This window comes from Ranitomeya variabilis, chromosome 2 (genome assembly GCF_051348905.1).
Source record: "Ranitomeya variabilis isolate aRanVar5 chromosome 2, aRanVar5.hap1, whole genome shotgun sequence".
NCBI lineage: Eukaryota > Metazoa > Chordata > Amphibia > Anura > Dendrobatidae > Ranitomeya > Ranitomeya variabilis.
In genome coordinates, this window is record NC_135233.1 from 227793358 (window position 1) to 227819597 (window position 26240).

General features: G+C 44.9%; 1 protein-coding gene across 3 annotated transcripts in view; it reads right to left on the reverse strand.

The window, feature by feature from the left end:
• Positions 1 to 2728: 2728 nt before the first annotated feature.
• Positions 2729 to 26240, reverse strand: part of EEIG1 (estrogen-induced osteoclastogenesis regulator 1) — a 58770-nt gene continuing 35258 nt past the window's right edge. The window contains exons 1-11 of one of the 3 annotated variants that reach the window (XM_077283869.1): positions 23650 to 23745; positions 22460 to 22580; positions 21080 to 21109; positions 17908 to 18024; positions 16611 to 16657; positions 14408 to 14550; positions 13099 to 13203; positions 11465 to 11654; positions 8663 to 8784; positions 8054 to 8123; positions 6708 to 6888 (exon numbers count right to left, since the gene is read on the reverse strand). In XM_077283869.1, the coding sequence (XP_077139984.1) occupies positions 6843 to 6888; positions 8054 to 8123; positions 8663 to 8784; positions 11465 to 11654; positions 13099 to 13203; positions 14408 to 14550; positions 16611 to 16657; positions 17908 to 18024; positions 21080 to 21109; positions 22460 to 22540 (951 nt within the window). In that variant the 5' untranslated portion in view covers positions 22541 to 22580; positions 23650 to 23745 and the 3' untranslated portion in view covers positions 6708 to 6842. Of the gene's footprint in view, positions 6889 to 8053; positions 8124 to 8662; positions 8785 to 11464; positions 11655 to 13098; positions 13204 to 14407; positions 14551 to 16610; positions 16658 to 17907; positions 18025 to 21079; positions 21110 to 22459; positions 22581 to 23408; positions 23428 to 23649; positions 23746 to 26240 lie in introns of those variants that run through there. The other 2 variants (XM_077283870.1, XM_077283868.1) reach the window with 2 other exon arrangements.

Below are 26240 nucleotides of genomic sequence, written 5' to 3' on the forward strand. Positions count from 1 at the left end.
ACCTTATTGATAACCCCTTTTACAAATGTGATAGTGATGACCCTTTAATTGGGGTGATTACAGGGGCACTGCTGTTGTGCTCACAGAGCAGGTTCATGGCCTGGGGATGTGCACTGCCGGAAGCTATTTAGGATCACTTTGTACCTGTTCTCCCACGGGCGGGGCGTGTGATCGACATGTTATCGCTGCTGTCGTCTGAAGTTGCTAACAACATTAGGGCAGGTAGTACAAAAAGCGAAAAGAACAGAACAGCCCGTGGTACAATATTAGCACAACACACATGGCGGGTTTACATAAAGGGTGCTGTCCGGGAGGGTGAAAAGAATTCACGGTGCTTAAAGATGGTCACGTACCTCTGGGGTTAAGCATTTTGTATCATAAATAGTGGTGATCCTCCAGCTTATTTATTTTTTTTACTTAAAAGGCTGCAGGTTTCCATGCTGGGAGTTTTCTTAAAGGGTTATTTTATGACTAATAAATGTGGTTCCCACCCCTGGGATCTGTCTATTAAGAATGGGGTCCCGACATCTGTTTTACTGTGAATGGAGGGGTGGTCGCGCTTGCGCATCTTTTTTTTTTTCTACCGCTGGAGTTAAAAAAAAAAAAAAAAAAGCCACTCATGTGCCTCCACCTAATAGTCCAAAGTGCCTGCTACACGGGAGACAAGGAACCTCATTCTTACGATTGAAGCACATCCCACCTCTGGAACTCGCACCTTTTTCTTATTAAAACGCAGACAGTGGAAGAAGTGGTTGGGTGGTCCGGTGGAAGAAGTGGTTGGGTGGTCGGGGGGAAGAATTATCTCTCCTGGTTGAGACTGATAGATATCCAAAAGTAGGATCTGTCCCAATTCCTACAGGTGCCCATACACATTATATATCTATTGGCCAAGAGCTATCTCTGCAGACTCCCCCATACACATGCATGCTCGGTTTGTCTAAGCATGCATGTGGTTTCAATAAGGAGAGTGGAGTAAGCCGCTGCCAGACAACTCTTTAGCCAGATCAATTCTTCCACCTGTTGGTTTCCCCCATACACATCGCATGGTCAATGGTTTCTTTCTACTTCTCTCCAAGGTTCCTTTACTCAGAGCTATCCCTTCACAATTCAGCTGGAAATGAACTAATCAAAAGTAATAAAATAATGGATATGTTGATTCCCTTGTGTTAGCACCTACATATAGCAATGCCCCTGCGTGACTATTTCTACAGCATACAGAGCCGCAGATCTTCCCTGGGAGTACTGGAGACCATGATTTGCTTCTATTCATGCACTGAACACACTATGAGCAGAGCAAATTGTAACCGACCTCAATTCATGAGAACCTTGTCAAATACCTGGCATGCTTTGTAAAGTGTTATATAACTCAGGCCAAGCCTCATTTATGCTATATACTCTAAGCATAATTACATGGTGCGGACACTGTCATTGTATTTGGCTTATGTCACAATATGGCTGACAGGAGGACACTTGCATAGTATCTGAAGACAACATGGATGACTATGAGCTGATGGCACTGCTGGACATCTTCCTATTGTGAAGGGAAGCAAACCTGATATGTCTTTCATCTGCGCCACTAAGTTTCCTTGACCAACCACTGTGTCTATAGTCCTCAACGTCGCCCTTTTCTTGGTGCTTCTTCAAAACAGCTTAACCCCCTTCAAGACCTTGTGGTTTTCCTCTCCTTAATTCAAGAGCCATAACTTTTTTTATTGTTCCGTCCCCATAGCCATATGAAGGCATGTTGTTTTGCAGAGCAAGTTGTACTTTTGAATAACACCATTCATTTTATCATGTGATGCACTGAAAAGCAGCATAAAAATTTCAAGTGTGTTGAAATTGCAAAAAAAAAAGTGCACTTCTACAATTGTTTTTTTGGCGCTATTTACCATGTCCACTATATGGTAAACTTGCCATTATGATTCTCCAAGTCAGTACGAGTATGCAGATACCAAACAAGAATAGGCTTTTTTTTTATTATTTAAGTGGTGAAAAAAAATAGAAAATGTGTAAGAAACATAAAAGTTCACTATTTTCTGATACCTTTTCATTTTTCATGATATGGGGCTGTGTGAGGGTTTGTTTTTTTTGCGCCCTTAGCTATCGTTTTTACGGATACCGTTTTAGGGTAGATACAATGTTTTGATTGGCTCTTATTGCATTTTATTGTAATGTTGCAGAGGCCAAAAAAAAAACGTAATTCTGGTGTTCTGATTTTTTTCCTCCTTACGCTGATTACTGATCGGCGTGCACAGGAAGATTTGAATCATAATTACGGGGAACTGTCATGGCAACCCAACGGCGCCCCTCGATCAAGATGAATGATGTGCTTCCGGCCAGCGAGTGTTAAATCCCACTGTCAATCACTGAACGATGTGTGCTCAGCGTGCGTGCCCACATCAAAGGCAGGGACAGAAATATACGGTACGTCAATGGTCGTTAAACAGCACCTCTTGAAATCCAAGTCTGCTTTGACATTTTTGCCTTGGAGATACCTTGCTGATGCAGTATAACTACCTTGTATCTTATTGATGTCCTCAGTCTTGTCACGGCATATGTACATGAACCTGTCTTTCTCACCCTCACTTTTTTTTAGACCACCCTCTAAGCTGAACCGAAAGTTTGACTTTAATGTTTTTTTTCTCATTTGAGCAGCACTATTTTTTAACCAATTTAAACCTTTAAAAAAAAAAACAAAACAAAAAAAACACAATAAGACACCACAAGAAACGCATCAACCAGACAAAACTTTATTTTACCCAATTCTCTCCAGAATTACCCCGATCACAGGGTTTTACCACTGGATTCAGAAGAGCAGTTACAATGTAACAATCGAAACAGGTGAGACGTAAAAACAATGAAATGTGCAGAGTTTTAGCTCAAACTCTAGAGAACAAAATAAAAGAAAAAAAATAGAAGCAGAAATTATCACTTTTTTCCTTTACGAAAAACTATAGACTCTTTCTCCAGGCCAATAGATTCTGAATTATGTGCGCCCTTGGACCTTTTCTTAGCAAAAATAGCTTAGACTTTGTTTTATATATCTCTGCATTATAACTTTATTGTCTGAGTACAAAACAAAATAGTCTTAGAATTTCTCATTATCCGAATTAAATTAGAAAAAAGTAAGAAAAATAGTGGTTATATTATATAGTGGTAAGAAATACTATTCAGGAGCAGTTTGTGGTAAGCCAACATTCATATATAGATTATGGGGGGGTTTCATATATATTTTTTTAATATTAAATGTTAAAAAAAAAAATGGACTTTGCATTTGACAATTTATAAAGAAAAATTACACTTTTTTTAAAAATAAATTTTAGAAGCTTTTTTTATGTGAGAGGGTGCAGTACTTTTTTCGACCAGTTCAACGAGTAGCGCTGTTGCTCAGCAGGATATACAGATTGTTAATTTGCATAATGTTACATGGCTGTCTTCAGGCTTTTCCTCTTTGGAAATAAATGTATAGATTCCTTTAGAGCACTTTTCTTTCTTAAAGGAGTTGTCCACCTTTGTAAACATTTTTTTTACATAAATTATGTATTTTGGGCTAAAAATATATATATTTTTTGTAAGATTGTACCGTTTGGCTTTTGTAGGCTCTTTGTTTCCCTGCGCATTCCAATTTTGAAGTGATCTGTGGTCATAAATCAGTTGAGAGGAGATCAGAAAAAAAAAAACAAAAAAAAAACTGCTGTACTCATTCTGCAATAGTGCAACACAGAGGCTACAGAAGGCAAACGGTGCAAAATGTTTAATTAAACTCAACTGCAAAAATAAATTTTGGCCCTAAATACATGCATCTAACAAAAAATATATATGCTCAAACAGGCACTAAAGTTTTACAACAACCAGTGTTTATTTTAAATACTTTTTATTTGTATAGGCGTGATTGGACAGATATCTGCCCAGTCCCAGTTGGATAGTCATGTGAAGCTTTATAACCAATCAGACAGCAAGTAAAATTGTTTATGTCACGTGATTGGTTGACAGATTCCACATGGCAATGAAAGGGGTCCTGTAGTTAAATGGTCCACGTGGTCAAATGATACAAGATCATTGTTGGAGAATAGGTAAAAAAAATAGTGTTGTTACTGTTAGAAGCTACCACTAATATGTAAATGTTGGCTCTGCCCCAAACCCTCATCCTGGTAGGAAGTCCTGAGACTAATTTTGTGTAGTAGAAAGCCATATTAGTCCTATACAAGACGTCTAGCTCCACTGCAAACAGGGGCCGGGGCCACCACTCGACATGGGGGTGCCAGCGGCTCAGACCGCACTGCATGTGTAAATCAGAAGAACTACTTTGGCACATTAATTTTTGAACCTTTTCTCCCCAAAAGCATGCAGGGAACACATATAGATTAATGAAATCATAGCTCGGCTGGAGTGAGCCACAAGCGGCCTAACCCCTGTCACTGGTGGTGGAGTAATTGCAAATCACCACACCCTAATAATTATACTATTTTTATCGCAGGAGAGATTGATAAATGACTCAGTAATCCAATACCAAATCGGAACATTAATCCTTCTGCATGTCACGGAATAGTAGTAGTAGCATTGAGGAAAATGGTTGTTAGTGATTTAACCCCTCACGCGCTTAGGATTCAATTAACGAATAAATTGCATTTAAATTGGTAAAAAAAAAAAAAAAAAAAAAAAAAGTTACATGCATCCGGAAATTCTACAAAATTTCTGTTCCATAAAAGAAATAAAAAAAAAAAAAAAAAAGATTTTCTTTTTCTATGACCCCCTGGATGAGAAGGGAGTTAATTAAACACGGACATTTATATTCCCTGCACCATGCCCAAAACAATCATTAAAGTGCCCGAAACATTAGCGGTCGATTGTGCAGAACGGTCACGACGACGTTAGCAGCAGAGGGCGCCACTTCTGCGGAACGTTCCGTAACGACTAGTGTGTTGTTGTTTTTTTTAAAAGCCACAATCAGAAAAAGGTAAAGAACTGGATGATTCCGAAGAAGACGAATGTGGCATTCGAGACGTCGGAGGCGACGGAGTTTAAAATAGAAAAATTAAAATAAAATATGAAATAAAAAAAAAAAATACGAGAAAAAAAAACAAAAACAAAACACTGCCCTGAGCACCAGAAGACTCCACAGAAGAAAAATTTCACATTGAAAAATCTAGATTAGCTACAGGAATGAAATGAAACACCAGGCTGCTGGTCCGGATATCATTGTGCCGTCGGCACCATGCGACAGTGAGTACACGCAGAAACTGACCAGGACTGGCGCTCCGGAGAGAGAAGGGTGCTGCGGCCCGCACAGCTGCCCATGGTGACATCTGGCTCTTGGGTATCTCATTTATTGGAATTTTTAGAAGAAAGGTGTCAGTGCAGAATACAGCGCCACCCCCTCGAACTTTTTAAGGGATTCACCATCCAGCTGTGTCTCCCCTACAAATAGTTTCCTGTGCGCATCTTTACAGCACTGCTGCTTACAGGTACGTCTTCAAGTATTTCCACAGCTCAGCTGTGGTTGTGACTCCTACCCGAGGAGTCCTCATTACAGACCAGCTGTGTGCCATGACCCCTGCCAGAGGGTGTCTACAGTCCAGCTGCATTGCGTGGCCCCTACCTGAGGGTGCCCCATTACAGTCCAGCTGTTTTATACGACCTCTTGTGTGGGGGACAGGCCGCTATTCTGCACCGACACCTTTCTCCCGAGAAGGGAGAAGATGGAGAATAACCCAGGAGGAAATCACATAGCTTTACATGACAATGGTACCATAGTAGTAAAGGTTGAGGAGGTTAATATCACCTGCCTGTGAGGTTAAAGTTTGGGATTTTTGCAGCATTATTAATACATTTGATGACATATGCTGTTTCCTTCCTATTTCCTGCATACTAAACAAATGGTAGACATCTAAGTCTAACCCCGCCATGATATTTAGTACAGGCACACGACACCATCTCATTAAAGGGAACCTGCTATTGGAGGCAAGAAAGAAGCCTGCAGCATATCCCCCAACTCATAAGTCTTCATTGTTAAGTAAGGACTGTAAAGAGACCCCCCCCCAATATTTCAGGAAGCTAATCTAAACCTAAAGGGGTAATAAAGCCATATGCATTTATCACCTATCAATTGGATAAATGCGGATCTACCATTGGGACTCCCACCAATAGCCAGAATGGTGGACCCTGGTTCTTCATTCTTTACAGAACTTGGCGTTGACTAGAGCAGCACTGCACAGCTTCGGCTCTACAGCTGGGAGGAAAAATAGGGCCCATTCTAGAGGCGACTGGTCAGACCCCCACGATCTAGCGTTTATGGATAGGTAGTAAATGCATTAAGCTGGTGCCAGGTTCCCTTTAAATTTCCTCCTTATGCAGAAAAACAGGATCAGTCCTTAGATTGGATTTTGCACGGGACCATTTCCGAGGATTACAGCCTCACAATGCAGATATGGCTGCTGAATATTAGACCCTTACAGCACAGACGTGATCGACACGGAGATTACACAGACAAGGAACATGCAAAAAAAAAGAAAAGAAAATGGCTGCATTTATCACACGGTAAGAAGAAGGAGGTCGCGTCTCCTTCCCCACGGTCACATCGCTGGAATGCCGAGAGTCTGGAGAAGCCTGCTCAGATTCTGAGTGACGGGAAGCAGACGAAAACACTGTCACATGCTGGAGCGCTCAAACACGATGGGTGTGTGCACACGACAACTGGACACGTGCCAGGATGACTGGAGAACGGAGGGGACCAGGAGACAAGTCTGATGAGGGCTGCCAGACCGGCACTGCCTGCTTCCCCTCACACGGGGAAGGTCTCAGCCTAGTAGCCTGGAATGGTTTGGCTCCTAACTCTTGTGCATTTAGTGGATTTCAATGACCACCGGCTCAAACACTCCTGCAGAGACTCTGAGAAGGAGAAAAAAAAAGACAATTATGTAATATCATCTACAGGGAGAGGCACAGAAATAAGACAGCCTACAAAACGGAAGGTCGCCGATACTCTATGGGGCAGCTATTCAACGCAGCTGATAAAAACAGCAGCTACTATCAATTATACATGTGTGTGTAATGCATCTGGAGATGGCTGATAACAGAGAACAACATATTACATTCATTAATGGGAGAGACTTGGGTTTGGAGGAAGGGTTCCAGCATATATGCCCAAGTTACCATAAAGCCTTTGTTGGACCGGTATATGTCAGTATACCTCCTTTCTTACAGTATAAAAAATGCTAAATATTTCTATCCCTCTCCCCCAATTTTTGTTTATTTTTTTTTTTACAAGGAATGCTTTTTTTTCCTTTCTGCATGGGTGGTGTATGTTGTCAGATCCATCGCATTCTGAAGTCCGAGACGTGTCTCAGGTTTTGATGGGAGAAAGAATCTAATCTGCAATGCTTCATGTAGATAACGGAGGATTGGGCGCTAGTTAGACACAAGCGTTCCCTACTATCACCATGGCTATAAACAGGCCGGCAATCACCCGGCGAATTAGAAAAACGCTCGTTTGTTGGGTATGAATAGTTTAATATGTGCTTAAAAGAATAATGGCTGCTATGCACGTTACATGGCCGTCAACCATCTCTCCCTTACCCAAGAGGGCTCGAATGAGAAAGCCCCCAAAAGAAATCTGTGCTTGCGACTTACCTCCGGGAGAACTAAGCAATCGGCAGTCTGAAATCGGACATGCCCAACCGACATCTCCCCTGATGATCAGTCGGCCGATGCTCCCATACATATAACCTGCCGATATTGACAAGTTCGGCCGACATCAGTCTAATGTGCATGGGGCTTTAGTTATATACGTCACCCCATGGAAACCTGTGATTTGCAGCCGATAACATGATATTCGGTGGGCACAGAACAACCGTGTTTGTGATCGCTCTGTGCGCGTAGAATGTTCATTGGACGATATAACCAGGGCAGTAAAAGACCGCTTGTCTGCTTGCATACAGCGGCAAGGCGGTCATTTAAAGACTGGGTTGGCCCGCGTAAAGGAGGCATTACATAAACAGGATGGATAAGGATAGGTGTAAGATATAATAATACACAGATATAAAATAACAGATACCTGTTAGCCATCTGTATTCCGCTGAGAGTAGTTGAGCCATCTCTGCTGACGAACAGCCTCAGGTGACTGTCTGCAAATAGACAGATAACAGAGCGTTATTTGGCGTGACGTCTATAGGAGCACAGGGACAGACGACGCAGTACATAATCAGAGAAAACTATGCCTGGGGAATGTAGAGAGAATTAGGGGAGGAGAAAACTTAACATGGGATTTATATTCTGACCTGAAGGTATAATCATGGCCGCGCTTAATCCCCCACAATCACTAGTGTGGAATATGCACGTAAGCAGTGCCTGCATCTGCAGGGCTGGCTCCTCAGGCCTAAACAGGCTTAGCCGTGTTACGACATGAATTAATATTTAATACGAAAAACAATTGATTATATTTGTATTCTAAGGAAGATTTTTTATTTTTTTTTGGCATATGCACCTGGTCACGTAAGCAAAGGAAAAGAAGAGGTAACGGAAAAGTGTTGAACGTCACAGAGCAAGTAGAAATCCAGTGTGAAGGTGGAAGCCAGCATTGTATGCCGCATTCCTGGAGTTCATAGACTAGTACACGCTTGTATATCATGTGTCCCTCCTCGCTGGGTACATTCCTTGCCTTTACCTTCATTGTTACTGACGTCCGTGAAGTCCTGACTCTGCATAATCTTCTCCACGATATCACCAGCATCGATCCTGGTGTCGTCCACCCAGGTGGGATGACTTTCCACACAGTCCTTCTTTCTCCTGAAAGGAAAGGGGGTAAGACATCAACATGGAGGAGATGGGAAAGACCCAGGCATTGCAGCACAATTAGGCTTAAGTGTATATTGCAGGTATCAGTCCAAACCAGACATGAATTTCCACAGCAAAAATCCATAGTTAGACGTATAGATTTCTATTGTGGGTGTGCAGCAGATTTGCACAATGATTGGATTTAATAATTCACATAATTTCTGGCCAAAATAACTAAGGTGCCATTTACTTGTGTTGCAAAAGGGCTGTAACATGTATGTGATCCCACAGCACCCATGCTTCTGTTGGAAGTAAAAAAAAAGAAGGGGACAGCGATCATGACTGCTTCATTCTGCTATTCAGATGCAAAATCGGGAGTGCAGGTAACTTAGAAAGTCTCACCTGCATTGTAAGGTTTTTCCTTCATGGCTGGAGGTATACTTTAAGCTGGGGCTAATGGTGACTTTGGCAGGTGCAGGTGAATAGAATCATATAACGAGCCGCAAGGTCAAGTTGCAAAAAAAATCCAACTGGTTCGGAATTTGTTTGCTTGTCGGGGTTTCGGTACAATGTAGGTTGCAATGTGACCCCATTTGCCTGTACTCTGCAGCGATGGAGCAGCGGCTCATAGAAATATTTGGCAGTGAGACCTGTGTTGTGGCCAAAGTCGCCAGTAGCCCAGCCTTTCTGAAATTGTGCGACATGTTTGTCGGGGGTTGTGATACAACCTGGGTTAGAAGTCGACCCCATTGTCCTGGGATGGACAGGCAGCATAGAGTGATTTGCGCCCAGATTCACCTGCAATATGAAGCAAAGAAGCAGCGGCATATAGTGATCTATTGGTGTCATGGCTACAGCAGCCAAATATCCCTGTCCTTAATGTTATATCTCACTGAATGAGCCTCGTAACAGGGGGAAGAATAGTCCAAACAGTCACAAATGGGAATCATCTTTGGATTAACAAAATAAATCCATTGGAAGAAGCCAAGAAGGAAAATCACGAGTGCAGCGTGTGTCAGAGGAGCTGGAGAGACCCGAGCCAACGCTCCAGACTGAGTCAGTCCCAGCTGAGTCACATCACATCTTCCATCCCGACATTGGAGAGAGACACTCACAACTCTGTCACAAACTTGACATTTGCAAGACAGAAGTGTTTTTGTTTTGTCGTCTGTTCTCCGAGCTACTGAATAGGAACATCTGTAATGCACCACTCGGACCCTTCCAAAATTAAACCGAGACATCTGCCATTCAAGGAGGACCCTTCCCCACATGTCATTGTGCATGGCTTAGGCTACTTTCACACTAGCGTTAACTGCAAACCGTCTCAAAACGTCTTTTTTCAGAAAAAACGCATCCTGCAAAAGTGTTTGCAGGATGCGTTTTTCCCCCATAGACTTGTATTGGCGACGTATTGCGATGGATTGGCATACGTCGTGTACGTCGTACGACGGATGCGTCGAAATTTGGCGATACGTCGTCGGCAAAAAACGTTGCTTGTAGCGTTTTTTGTCTCCGCCTAAAAAACGTGTCGCGACGCATCCTGCGGCATGCGTCGTTGGCTACAATGGAAGCCTATGAGCGACGGATGCGTCGGGACACGTCGTACGACGCAATGCAGCGCTGCAATACGTTTTTTTACACTGAGCATGCTCAGAAGCTGGATTTTGTTGCCAATTGGCCAGACACCCCCAAATCTATATAAACCTGGCCTGGGCCTTCAACCCCACATATATGGCCACGTATATACGTGGCACTTATATACGTGCCACGTATATAAGTGCCACGTATTTAAGTGCCACGTATTTAAGTGCCACGTATTTAAGTGCCACGTATTTAAGTGCCACGGATTTAAGTGCCACGGATTTAAGTGCCACGGATTTAAGTGCCACGGATTTAAGTGCCACGTACATAAGTGCCACGTACATAAGTGCCACGTACATAAGTGCCACGTATTTAAGTGCCACGTATTTAAGTGCCACGTATTTCACGTAAATGCCACGATTTTTCAGTGCCACGTATAACCACGTAGTTATAGTATTTATAGTACGTGGCACTGAAATACGTGGCACTATGACTGTCAGAAAATGTTCATTAAACGGTTAGGTGTGAGGTTAGGGGTAGGGTTAGGGTTTGGATCCCTTTATCATCATCCGTAGTTCATTAATCGGATGAATCCACAGTCGTCTCCGTCTCCGTTGCTGCAGAAGCATCCTCCATCTTTCCGCTGCCGCCTCCTTCTCCCGCACTATGATATCCAGGCGATTCGTCTCAAAGATAACGTCGGTAACCAAACTAGCAATCCTCACAAGAACACCTTCCATCGCTGCCACAAAACTAAAACCCTCAAAGATGGGCTGTAAAAACAATAACTATATAGTTTTCCATATTTTCCAGTAGCCAATCAAATTTGGGAGCCTCCCATTTTAAAAACGGATCCGTCGTAAAAACGGATGCAACGGATGGTAAAAACGGATGCAACGGATGGTAAAAACGGATGCAACGTATGCAACGCATCCAGTATTTTCGACGGAAACGTTTAGCGGATTTGCGACGGATCCGTCGAAATGCTGTATGCGTTGCATACGTTTTTCACTTTTTTTGACGCATCCGTTTTTTCGGCAAAAAACGGATTTGCGACGTAATGCAGTTAACGCTAGTGTGAAAGTAGCCTTACGCGATGCTTTAACGTTACCTGGACTGTCTTTCCAGATGAAGGGGAGGTCGGATTGGCCTTGGGGGCTTCTCTGGCTTGCTCTCCTTTTCAGCATCGGGCGTGTCTGCAGTAATGCTGATTCCCCCGGAGGCGCTGCTGCTGGTGGATGTGTTGCGTCTGTGTGTCAGATCTGACATACTAGAACATCGGGAGTGTTCGGAGCTGTGACCTGCACAAGAAGAGCACAAAACAAGAGAGAAGATGAAAGGGATAATTTACTACACTAATAAAGGCCACACATGTCAACTTTGGTCGTGTGACATGTTGCATACCAAAAAACGCGCCACGTGCAAGACCGGATGTGCATTTTTGGTAATATGGTGTCGCAGGTAACATCATATGTAGTAACACAACACACTCACTCTCATTATTTGAGATGCTGCAAGGAGACGTTATGTTTTGTGCATCACATAACCAAAGTTGCCATGTTACCCCAAAGTAAAGACATACAATAAACTATTGCTCTTACACTATAGTCAGGAGGTTATCCATCATGTGATGTACAATAAAGGGATGCTCGGGAATTTTGACACTGATGACATATCCTTAATGGAGTTCTCCACCTTACGGGACATTTTTTTTTTACTTAAATGCATGTACTTTTGTCTAAAAAGCATACTTGCAATTGGTTTTCATAAAAACTTTTGCACCGTTTGTCTTCTAAAGTTACGCTGCTGGAGAATGAGCTAGCTGAGAATCTATCAGTAAGCCCAGCTATGATTGTCTAATTGTACCTTTTATTTTACTTTTTTCCTAAGCTCATCTCAGCCGATTTATGACCACATGAAAGTTGAATGTGCAGTCAAACAAAGACCATAGAAACCAAAATGTGCAAAACTTTTAATAAAGCTCAATTGCAAAAATGATTTAACTGAAAATACATGGATTTAAGTCCCCAATGGTGGACAACCCCTTTAATCTATTAAATAAGAGGTTGTCAGAAGCTTTGGATTTTGGCAGAACTGCCTGACCAACTAATGGGTATGGAGGCCTGCAAACAGATTATGCCAGGGGACTGTTGGAATACATTTGTCCTATCCTTCTGTTGGGTGGGAATTCAGGAGGACTCGGCCGATCCAAAAATTCCGGTGCATGGAGTAGTTGGGGGGAGATCGCCATTTGCCAAGTGATCGTTTAGCTGGCAGCTATCTAATATGTATGGCCAACATTAGCATAGGGAAGAAATATCAGATTACTGGGGATCTGACTTAGACCCTCGCTCTCTGCCAATCAGGTGATTGTAATGGCTGGGCATCCTTTAGTATTTACCAGGCACAGCACCATCATTTTATAGTGGCCATGTCTGGTATTGCTCTAGGATTGCTGTAGGTGTAATACCAGGAACAGCCACTACAAAAACATAGGGAAATTAAAGCAATACAACATGACCATTTAATTAATCAGCCACTTTTGTAATGCAAGGACCCGAGTCCTCATAAGTCCTCTAGCTTATGTCTGCAATGAGCCCTGAATTAAAAATGCCTTTTTTTAGATCAATTTCCAAAAAGAATATACCATAAAGGTTTTTCTCAACTGTTCAGCACATTAACTTGTTCCCATGAACAGTGAAAGCTTCAGAGCTGGTTATGTAGTAATACTGGAGGAAGGCTTACCGGATGCTTTGGACTGCTGGCTAGCTTGGCTGGAGTTCCTCGAGTGACCCGAATGAGAAGTTTCTTCAGGGCTTGAGAGATTTTGATCGGCTTCTTCGAAGACCCCTGGAATGTTTAGGAGAATAAAAAGGCTTAGAAGAGCTTCAGGGAAAGTAAACCGTTCTAGAAGGAAAGCAGCTGCTATATCTGGCTTCTATCCCACTGTCTCTTCCCATGAGAACCAAAACAGATAGTGGGATATTTCCCTGCCAGCTGGAGAACGTCACCTCCGTAGCCGAGGTGTGTAACATGGAGGGACCTGTGCTCCTTCCCTCTGATACTAGTCATGCTTTTCTAGCAAGCGTCTACACAATCTCTTGCTACACAAGTCGCTTTCTGGAGTAATCCTCCTATCTAGACTTGTTTCTGTTTGCTGATTTTGCCACCACTTTCAACATAAGAAATGTCACAACCACAAGCGAGTCTTGTTTAATGAGAACAGAACAGGCTGACCAACAATTAGTAAATCAGACACAGGTAAATAACAGCCTTTTCATAAGCTGCATTACTTATCCTATACAGTTCCCAAGTTATATCATGTATTGTACTCCAGAGCTGCACTCACTATTCTGCTGGTGCAGTCACTGTGTACATACATTGCATTACTGATCCTGAGTTACATCCTGTATTATACTCCAGAGCTGCACTCACTATTCTGCTGGTGCAGTCACTGTGTACATACATTACATTACTGATCCTGAGTTACATCCTGTATTATACTGCAGAGCTGCACTCACTATTCTGCTGGTGCAGTCACTGTGTACATACATTACATTACTGATCCTGTACTGATCCTGAGTTACATCATGTTTTATACTCCAGAGCTGCACTCACTATTCTGCTGGTGCAGTCACTGTGTACATACATTACATTACTGATCCTGAGTTACATTCTGTATTATACTCCAGAGCTGCACTCACTATTCTGCTGGTGCAGTCACTGTGTACATACATTACTGATCCTGTACTGATCCGGAGTTACATCCTGTATTATTCTCCAGAGCTGCATGCACTATTCTGCTGGTGCAGTCACTGTGTACATACATTACTGATCCTGGGTTACATCCTGTATTATACTCCAGAGCTGCATGCACTATTCTGCTGGTGCAGTCACTGTGAACATACATTACATTACTGATCCTGTACTGATCCTGAGTTGCATCCTGTATTATACTCCAGAGCTGCACTCACTATTCTGCTTGTGCAGTCACTCTGTGGAGATATTACATTAATGTAGGGGATACAAAGAAGGTACAATGTGGTTTTGGTACCTGAACTAAGCAGTGCCTGCCGGCTCCGGTTCTGGCGTATTGTTGTGCCACTGGTGGAACGTACAGTCCCCTCGCCCTTACAGGTCAATTGCAGAGAGGAATCCTGTCCAGGGGCTGAGACAGTCTTGGCTGTGGAGGGAGGACTGCAAGAGAAAAAGCAACACACAAGCTACTTACCCCGGCACTACTATACCCACAAGACTTAACGAACCTACAGTAAGCATTTACTTCAGTTATCAGGTCAGACACGAACACAGTGTTCCTGTATTATACTCCAGAGCTGCACTCACTATTCTGCGGGTGCAGTCACTGTGTAGATACATTACATTACTGATCCTGTACTGATCCTGAGTTACCTTCTGTATTATACCCCAGAGCTGCACTCACTATTCTGCTGGTACAGTCACTGTGTACATACATTACATTACTGATCCTGCCTTACATCCTGTATTATACCCCAGAGCTGCACTCACTATTCTGCTCGTACAGTCACTGTGTACATACATTACTGATCCTGAGTTACATCCTGTATTATACCCCAGAGCTGCACTCACTATTCTGCTGGTGCAGTCACTGTGTACATACATTACTGATCCTGAGTTACATCCCATATTATACTCCAGAGCTGCACTCACTATTCTGCTAGTGCAGTCACTGTAATGGTAATATATGGTAATATTTGTAAAGCTGGCCATACCCATGAGATAGCGGATGGCCGAATATTAGGCTCACAGCCATCTCTCCTGACTCTACTACATACACATGCTCATCGAGTGATTTTGTGAGAAAGGAAGGGGAAGGGAAAGGTAGGGAGGAAGGAAGCTTGTCCTAGAATATTACCAGGATCGGAGAGTGTGAGCATGTGCAATAGGGATGGCCACTGCTGCACATGCTCACAGGCTCTGGTAACATTTTCGGACAGGGTTCCGTCAATGGAACAAGGCAGCGGCAATTTTACATATACTACAATGGTTACCTAAAAGATGATACCAAGGTCGTTTGTTAATTAGAAAAATGCAAAACACTTTATTAATAAAATATAGTGTATGGGGATACGAGAATACATATGCAAAATTGATCACATCATGAAATACAATAAAAACAATTTGGCCACGCCAGGGCCTGGTACCATATACAGGGGATAACAGTGATAACAGGCCCCCCGAAGAAGGAAGGTCCGAAACGCGCGTCGGTGCGGATGCGCCGGGTACTGGTCCATATTTACTACCCCGCTACTTATTGGTAAATATTTTCAAACTACCGCCACTGCTACCCGCTATGCTAAGGTTGGGTTACTAAGACTGAGGTGCAAATGTTGGATTGTCTCATGCTTTATATATTACTAGCGTCTAGGCTAATTTATTACTAGTAAAGATTTATACTATTCTGACTACTCATATATAGCACCCAGCGTTTTTAGGAACATAATATTGTGGTCATACTGATATCTTTTTCTGTGTAGCAGTTGTTGTCCTCACTAGGAGGCTTTCGGTGTAAGGAAGGGTGACTTATTTTATTAATATGTGATCACTGTTATCCCCTGTATATGGTACCAGGCCCTGGCGTGGCCAAATTGTTTTTATTGTATTTCATGAAGTGATCAATTTTGCATATGTATTCTCGTATCCCCATACACTATATTTTATTAATAAAGTGTTTTGCATTTTTCTAATTAACAAACGACCTTGGTATCATCTTTTGTGTAGTAAATATCCAGTTTTTGATGATGGGTTGAAGTAGTCCTGCCATATATATTTGTTGGCACATAATTGTGTTAACAACTCTAAAATGTGTGGTTGTTATTTAAAAACGCATTATACAATGGTTACCTGCCTAGACTAAACAAATGTGATTTGCTAATTAAAAAGATATATATAATCTTTTATAGATTATTACATTTTCTTTCTTTTTTTATAGTCACAAGAAACTCCTTTAAGGTTCTGTTCCCATCCATTTTGGCCAATTTCGCTATGTTACTCTGTCACTGTAGCAGAAAAACGAACGAAATTGACAGCGGTTCTGGACTCGTCACATGACCATGAACAATGGCGTCCAGTGGACCCCACTCACTAAAATGGGGTCTGTCATTTTACCATAAAAAAGTGACATCGCATGCTGCAGTATTTTTCTGCTAATGCTGATGTGACCTGAGCGTTTAAAGGGTTCTTGTCATCATATAAATAAATATATAACAAACACCTACGTTTTGAAGCACGGGTCTCCAGAGAGGAGGGACATTCCAATAGTCACCTGCCAAAAAAAGATATAGAACTATAATAATTACTGTACATTAACAAAAAAAAAAAAAAAAAAAATCGTACAGACCCCAATCTGTGGAGAAAAATTTGGCTGAGCACGAAGCTTAAAGGGTATGTCCACTTTGAACCAATGAATCAAATGTAAATAAAACCCTTTGTTTTTCTTGTATGAAGTCCCTTTGCAGACCTATTAACTTAACTGTGATGCCACAGTCATACATCTGGCTTGCCAGTATCAAACAACGCAAGGTTTCTTTGTAGTCTGTAACCATGGAAACACACTTGTGTTTTTTGTATTTTTGTTACTAACCCCTTCCAACTGGGGATTTAAAAAAAAAAAAAAAAAAAAAAAACACTTTAAAGGGGACTGGTCATTAAGTCAAAAGTGGCTTCTTTTTGTTCTTATGTTATTTACGATGCTCCCCTGAGTAATTATTTTTTTATTTTTCCAAAATCCACCATAAGATTTCAGAGATACAGGCCTTTTTATTTAGTGCTAATTTCTATTGTCTCCACAGAGAGGCGTGGCTCACTGGCTGATACTAAAGACACACCCACAGATAATCTCTTTAGCCACGCCCACTTAGCAAAGACCACAAATATTAGCACTAAATAAAAGGGCTCATATCTCTGGAACCGTAAGGTGGATTTAAAAAAAGAAAAGAACAAAATACTCAGGAGAGTGGCGGGAATAAAATAAGTACAAAAACTGACCTGGTGACAGGTCCCTTTAATATTCACTAGTCATCATGGTAGCAGACATTTTTTCAAAAGTTCAAAAATATTACAGTCAGGCTAAAACAGATCATAAAAGAAAACTATAGAAAAAAAGAAAAAACGTTTAATGTTTTATTCAATCTGGTTTGTATAGTGGGTGAGAGGAGAGTGAATTTCATTACAGGAAAGAGGAAATATGGGATGACAGAGTTTAACGGAGGCTGAAACTGCGTGGACAAGCCAACATTGAGACTACAGGTTCATTAGAAACGAAGGCCATCAAAATTTGAGGCGCATGATACGACATGATTCAACAATGTTAATATTTCCTGGTAACCTAATATCATAGTGACAGGAAACTATTCCGAATGTCTACTTGGGTTGATCATTATTGGAGATCGTAAATGACTTTAATACTGGTAATCACTAATTAGTGGGAAATAAACAGGAAAGGGAAAATGAGATTTATACTCAGGTAGATCACGTATGATTGTAACAGGATGGTTAGATAGTGAGTGCTATTACCTTCAGGATAGAATTATCCTGCCTGGTATTCCGTGTATCGTATCCCTCCAGAAGACAGCAGCGCACTGTGGATCCAGAACCGGCAAACTCGGCCAGGTTCAGGTCAGCAAAGCCCAGCTGGAAAAAAAAAAAAAAAGATTAAACCCTGGTTGAAAATATGCAAAGACATATAGATGCGTCAATTTTTACCCAAGCTCGATTAGCCAAACCCTTAACCATCTTTTTTTTCTTAAATGCACATAGTTTGGGATAAAAATCATTTTTGCAATTGAGTTTACTTACAAATGTTGCACAGTTTGCCTTCTATACCTCGGTGTTGTACTGACTATTGGTGGCTGCATAAAGAGTTAACTGAGGATCCATTAGTGAGCTCATTGTGACGGTCCAATGAGAGAGTTTCTCAAAAATAAAAAATATCCTCACAGGTAGACAACCCAATCGGACCAGCTAGGAAAGCCCCTAGCATGCTGCACTTCACATCACAACCATAGGGTGGTGACACAGACACGTATAACATAAACATCTCCCAACAGAGCATCACTAAATCATGTTAGTTTTTCTTTCCATGGTCCTCACTGCTACTCATCTGGGGATATGTTAAGTCAAAAAGGAAAGGTGGTTAGGAAGGATACATCTGTGACTATACCGCAACATATGCATCATCCTGTCATGCCAGTTATGGTTGCCAAGAAAATTGGCATATATGTATGACAGGCTAGACCCGTACTACAGGATTCCCTCCAGACATTTAAATAAAAAAATGGAGCGTGACTTTTCAAAATAAGCCTCCGTCATCTTATGTGACAGCGAAGAGGTGTTAAATTTAAGCTCGGAGCGGATATTGAGATTTTGGGGTTGCTCCTATATCTGCTTAAAGGGGTTGGACAATCCCTATCCATCTGTTGGAGGGGTCACTACGCTGATCACAAATGTCCTCCTGCTGGGATCCCAGTGTTCAGATGTAACCTGGCAGTAAGTGCTTAATTTCCCCATAGCGCCTCCACAGGGAAAATTAGGTATTACACATGTCTATTCAAATCAACGGACTGGTTGTGCAATGCAGGACAGGATGGGCCCTCCAGAGAGAGATGATCTTTGTAGCTGCTCTCCACTACAATAAAGGAGGTTGTATTAAGAGGACAAGCCCTTTAAAGCAAGGGCTAGAAGAAGTCGCTTCCAGATCTGCAGATTGTCGGGGGACAGACTACACATTGCAAGCATCCCACACTTCCACTTATCCCTACAAATCACCAGCTGCTTAACCCCCTCTCAGCCAGCGTTGGAAGACCTTTATCCTGAGATTCTCGTTTGCCGTACTCCCTTACTGCATCTAGTGTGCGTCACGTACTGTTATTGGCAGGGGGTCCCAACATCCCACCATCATGGCAGGAAACCCGTAGAGGAAGGGGCTCCGAATGAAAGGATGCTCAGCCCAAAGAGACCCCTCACCGGCTTCCTCCTAACACTGCTGACCACGCTATTCGTCCGAACACTCCAGATCTTTCCCATTTAGCGAAATGACAATGTGATATTAACCTGATTAATGTCCCAGCTAATTGTCACGTGTGCGTCCGTAAGAATCTCGCACAGTAATCCTCCCTGCTTGGCTTCTCTAGAAAAATCCATATACATTGCTAATCCCCATGGCGTGACGCCTTACCTGAAAATCGGTGACTAATTGTCTAATTATAAACAACTTCCAATGATTTCACATTCATGGCACCCATCACACATACTAAAAATATTCAGGATGCTTCTATAAGTGTACACAGGGAATTGTCCTACAAATTGTATGTTATGGATATCTTTGTATCCTTTTTCTCAATTGCACTCCATTATAAAAATAAAAAAACAACACATTTCCGCAATTGGAAATTTCCGCAAACTAGGAATCGATTAGCTTCTGATGCTTGCATGTATTAGAGTACATTGCAAGCTGCTCAATGCTGTCCAGTGTCTCAATCCTGGAAACTGGGCTCCCTGGTGTCCTAGTCTCCAGTCTCTTGGGTCTTTTCCAAAACCCTAATGTAACGTTTGTTTAGTCAGCACCTATTCCACCGGATTCCCTCCCCTTCTTAACATGCACACTAAATTCTGCTGAGTGTGCATGCTTTTTAATAGGTACAGGGGTTTGACACCCCTCCAGACACCTTTCGCCCACCAGTCTAGGAAAAATCAATAGATTTGGTCAACAATAATCTAATATTGGGCAGCACAGTGGTGCAGTGGATAGCACAGCAGCCTTGCAGCGCTTGAGTCCTGGGTTCAAACCCCACCAAGGACAACATCTGCAAGAGTTTGCATGTTTGCGTGGGTTTCCTCCCACATTAAAAAAAAAAAAAAAAAGACATACTGATAGGGAATTTAGATTGTGAGCCCCATCGGGGACAGTGTTGATAATGTGTGCAAAAACTGTAAAGCGCTGCGGAATATAAAAATAAAGATTATTATTATTAATATGCATGGGGGCCTTAAAAAGGAGTATTCCAGTTACCACAAGTTATCCACTGAACAAACCAGAGGTGGTCTGACCACTGATCGCTATGATCAGGAAAGTCTTATTTGAATAGAGGGGACTTGATTTATACACCGGAGATAGCCAAACACAATACTCAGCTATCTGGAGCAGTCCCATAGAGATTGAATGGAGTTGTAGAGCACAAAAGCTACCACCACTCGATTTAAACAATCTCTCTGTTCTGGCAGTCAGCGGGGGTTTGACTGCTGAGACATTGATCTAGTAGTCAGTATCCTCAAATTTGATATGATCAGCGTAGAAACCCATTCAGAAGTAGATCGTTGCAGCTGGAGACTGACCAAACCCTATCTGTCAGGATGAGCAATAAGCAGCATTAAGCAGCTTACAATGTACCATATGCAAGCTGCAGAAACATTTTTTTTTATTAAAAGCAATTAATTACAGAAAAACTCTACATTCTACACGAACTGCAAAAAAATGCAAAGGTGTCCATTGCCTTTTATACTTATAACTGATTGCATGTCAATAGGATATCCTATCCAATATGCTTTATTCTTTATCTTTGAACCCTATTTTTATGATACTGTACCATGCTCCCTATTTTCTTAGCTGTGCAGCCCTTGAAGGACTTTGTGGTCAGAACTGGTGTGAGGGGAATGGTGTATGGTGACTGAATTATGTCCTCCGTCTTACCTTTGAAAATGTTTTTCCACCCTTTAGTTCCTGTAACAGGAAAAGACAGATTATTATTTCCAGTGAGACACTATCAACAAACCACATAACCAGCACGTGAGAATCGGCTGCACTAGCGTGATAGTCCGAGCCCGGATCTGCAGTAATAACATACACGAGGGTCATGCTGTCACAGAGGGTTAAAGTAAATCCCACATCTGACATGCAGAGCGTCACATATGGCGCATCGGAGCGGATAACTATGTAGAATCGAACCATCTACATGGCTACACCGTGCCACAAATACAGTGACAGTCATTATGCACAAAGGTAGAACCAAAGGAAAGCAAAATACTTTCTATATGTGATTTTCTAATAATGCATATGACAGATTATTACATTTACAAAGAAAAAATGCAAATCTCCATACCCCCTAACATATTGGCCACTAGAGGCACGGTTTCTTTTCCACATGTTTAGTTTTTCTAGAATTAAAGGGGTATTCTGGTGCAAACAATTATTTTGTGTCCACTGGATGGAGATAATTGCAAGATCAGTGCCAGTCTGACTGCTGGGACCAGAGACCAGTTTGAATGGAGCAGTAGGGTGCATACAGGCCCAAATGATCTATTCAACCCATACTGACTGGGAAGGGAACAGGGGACTCTAGTCTCCACATTGAAAAACACATGTATGCTCTGCTGGAGCGATCATGCATATGCATGGGGGTTGAATGGTGCAGTAAGGAGCATGCAAAACTAGTTTTATGCAATCCACTGGGTTGCGGTCTTACAGCGGGGGAGAAACAAATGACATGGGTCCTCTGTCCTGGCGGTTGGTGAGATCCAGAGTTTGGATTTTCATTCATAGAGTGAATAATATGTTATTTATATTGGAATACCCCTTTAATGGTTGCATTAGCATTCAGCACAGTACAAAGTGGCTTGGTTGATAACCTTAAGGTGGCCATACTCGTTAATGCCGGATAAATATGCCAATTTCGGTAGCACCAACCAACCATCTAATGTATAAATATGGGGGTCTCCCGGCTCTTAGTCAGTGACTTCTAGGAGTATCCTGTTATACTGTAAACAATGGCTGATCTCAAAAGCATCAAAATACTGGCCCCCTTTAACCGCACAAAATGGAGTTTGCAAGTGGTGGGCCTGCTTGCAGTTAATCTGCATGCTATTACAACTGTATATCTACCGATGAGATCATTCTGCCAATTCAATCCCACATCCCCTCCGTGCATAATTACATGGTCTCAGCATCGTACTAAATCCATAGGCTGCACGCTCTGATTATCAGGCTTAGCAGACATAATAGTCTCTTTAAGCAAATGCCAACTAACCCCCAAAGCCCCCCAACCTCAAATCCCAATTTATGTCATCTGCGTACCTTCCTGACGGAGACTCTGCAGATACACGGGTCCAGCACGCCAGTTGCAGGGTTGGCACTCATTTTACAGACAAAGGTCATCTTTTTCTTCCAGCGAACACAGTTTTCTTGTACTTCCTCCCTGTGATAAGAGACAGAAGGTGACACATTTAGTCAAAATTTATGAACGAGGTCTCGCAAGGCGGAAAAAGACACAATCCAGGTCACATCTAGATTTCTAGTCCATAGACAAAATAACATAAAAAGGAGAATTAAACATCGTAGTTAAACCAGGCCGCAGTGCCAATCCAAAATTGGAGGTAAATCTCACTAAATTAGGAAATTTAGCTCTCTCTCTCTCATATATACATCTGACATAATCTGCAGCCTCTGCGCCAATCCCGAGTCCTCTTCCGAGTTGTGCATTTTTTCTACCATCCATGTGTGAAGGGGGCTGGCTGACTGCTCATTTCAAAGGCAAGCCAGCTTCCTACCTCTGTCTTTGCACCAGTGATACTGAAGGGAGATGGCTTAGCTACTGAAGTAAGCATAGGATATAACAAATGAATGATGGGTGCGGGACCCGCATCCATTATGGAAGAGAGAGCTCTCTGTACCAATTTCTCTCTGCGCGGCTCTGTGCTCCAATTTGTATGGGAGTTCTCAAAATTTGCAAGTATGCATGGGGGGCTCCTAACAAGCAAAGCTTGATATGGGCTCCTGACTTTTTGAATAGTAAATCTTCAATTTGCACTAAACCCCCCAGATACCGCTGCACAGTATGTTTTTTTTTTTTTCCTTTTTAGGGCAACGGCTCTCACTCATTGCTGCTGACTGTTTCTCACTTCCGCAGCTAAAGCCACAACCGTCTGACAAGTGCGAGAAGTCTGCTCTTTCATCTTGTGAGCACCTCAGCGGCTTCCATTGCAGAACCTGCACCCACACTGAACGGAAGCATCACTCAGATTACCCTGCAAATGAGCTGTCACAGCACAGAACGACGCTTGGTGTTAAATCTATAATATAACGCTGGGAGCGTCACTCTGTCCGAAGCCTTTATAGACTGCGCAAGCGCAAGCGCCGGCGCAGTCTGGACCCCACAGAGTGACGCTCCCAGGAGATCGCGGTATGCGTAAGCACTGAACGCACACCGCGATCTCCAACGGAGAAGCGGGGACGAGCCACGGAGCCAGGAGGGTGAGTATATTTACCTGTCCTCCGTTCCACCGCTGCGCGCGAGCCTCCGTCCTCCACATCCTCTGCCTGAGACGTTCAGTTCAGAGGGCACGATGACGCGCTTAATGCGCGCCGCCCTCTGACTGAACAGTCACAGCCAGAGGACAGGACCAGGAAGATGGAGCCGCGCGCAGCAGTGGAACGGGAGGACAGGTAAATATAGCAAGTGCCGGGGGCCTGAGCTAGCGGCGACCCCGGCACCTGACCCCCACAGCGCGCCGGTGTCCTCGCCTGCTCAGGCCCCCAGCACAGCCACGCACAGCCGCCCGCAGTCAGCAGAGCCACGCACAGCCCCCCGCAGTCAGCAGAGCCACGCACAGCCCCCCGCAGTCAGCAGAGCCACGCACAGCCCCCCGCAGTCAGCAGAGCCACGCACAGCCCCCCGCAGTCAGCAGAGCCACGCACAGCCCCCCGCAGTCAGCAGAGCCACGCACAGCCGCCCGCAGTCAGCAGAGCCACGCACAGCCCCCCGCAGTCAGCAGAGCCACGCACAGCCCCCCGCAGTCAGCAGAGCCACGCACAGCCGCCCGCAGTCAGCAGAGCCACGCACAGCCGCCCGCAGTCAGCAGAGCCACGCACAGCCGCCCGCACTCAGCAGAGCCACGCACAGCCCCCCGCAGTCAGCAGAGCCACGCACAGCCCCCCGCAGTCAGCAGAGCCACGCACAGCCGCCCGCAGTCAGCAGAGCCACGCACAGCCGCCCGCAGTCAGCAGAGCCACGCACAGCCGCCCGCAGTCAGCAGAGCCACGCACAGCCGCCCGCACTCAGCAGAGCCACGCACAGCCGCCCGCACTCAGCAGAGCCACGCACAGCCGCCCGCACTCAGCAGAGCCACGCACAGCCGCCCGCACTCAGCAGAGCCACGCACAGCCGCCCGCACTCAGCAGAGCCACGCACAGCCGCCCGCACTCAGCAGAGCCACGCACAGCCGCCCGCACTCAGCAGAGCCACGCACAGCCGCCCGCACTCAGCAGAGCCACGCACAGCCGCCCGCACTCAGCAGAGCCACGCACAGCCGCCCGCACTCAGCAGAGCCACGCACAGCCGCCCGCACTCAGCAGAGCCACGCACAGCCGCCCGCACTCAGCAGAGCCACGCACAGCCGCCCGCACTCAGCAGAGCCACGCACAGCCGCCCGCACTCAGCAGAGCCACGCACAGCCGCCCGCACTCAGCAGAGCCACGCACAGCCGCCCGCACTCAGCAGAGCCACGCACAGCCGCCCGCACTCAGCAGAGCCACGCACAGCCGCCCGCACTCAGCAGAGCCACGCACAGCCGCCCGCACTCAGCAGAGCCACGCACAGCCGCCCGCACTCAGCAGAGCCACGCACAGCCGCCCGCACTCAGCAGAGCCACGCACAGCCGCCCGCACTCAGCAGAGCCACGCACAGCCGCCCGCACTCAGCAGAGCCACGCACAGCCGCCCGCACTCAGCAGAGCCACGCACAGCCGCCCGCACTCAGCAGAGCCACGCACAGCCGCCCGCACTCAGCAGAGCCACGCACAGCCGCCCGCACTCAGCAGAGCCACGCACAGCCGCCCGCACTCAGCAGAGCCACGCACAGCCGCCCGCACTCAGCAGAGCCACGCACAGCCGCCCGCACTCAGCAGAGCCACGCACAGCCGCCCGCACTCAGCAGAGCCACGCACAGCCGCCCGCAGTCAGCAGAGCCACGCACAGCCGCCCGCAGTCAGCAGAGCCACGCACAGCCGCCCGCAGTCAGCAGAGCCACGCACAGCCGCCCGCACTCAGCACAGCCGCCCGCACTCAGCACAGCCGCCCGCACTCAGCACAGCCGCCCGCACTCAGCACAGCCGCCCGCACTCAGCACAGCCGCCCGCACTCAGCACAGCCGCCCGCACTCAGCACAGCCGCCCGCACTCAGCACAGCCGCCCGCACTCAGCACAGCCGCCCGCACTCAGCACAGCCGCACTCGGGCAGTAGAGCCGGAGAGAGAAAGATGGGAGCAACATATGGCAGAATGGAAACAGGAACAGGCAGAATGGGGGCGCGGGATGGGAGCAGCACATGACAGAATGATTGCGCACGATGGGAGCAGCACATGACAGGATGGGGGTGCAGGATGGGAGCACATGACAGGATGGGGCGCAGGATGGGAGCAGCACATGACAGGATGGGAGCAGCACATGACAGAATGGGGGCACACACATGACAGGATGGGGGTGTAGGATGGAGCAGCATATGACAGGATGGGGGCGCAGGATGGGAGCACATGACAGGATGGGGACGAAGGATTGAGCAGCACATGACAGGATGGGGGCGCAGGATGGAGGAGCACATGACAGGATGGGGGCGCAGGATGGAGCAGCACATGACAGGATGGGGCCGCAGGATGGAGGAGCACATGACAGGATGGGGACGCAGGATGGAGCAGCACATGACAGGATGGGGACGCAGGATGGAGCAGCACATGACAGGATGGTGACCATATACCAATATAAATGCTCGCCACCCGGGCGTAGAACGGGTTCAATAGCTAGTCTTTTATAATCACCACGGCTCAAAAAAAAAAAAAAAAAAAACACCCCCCAAAAATCAAAT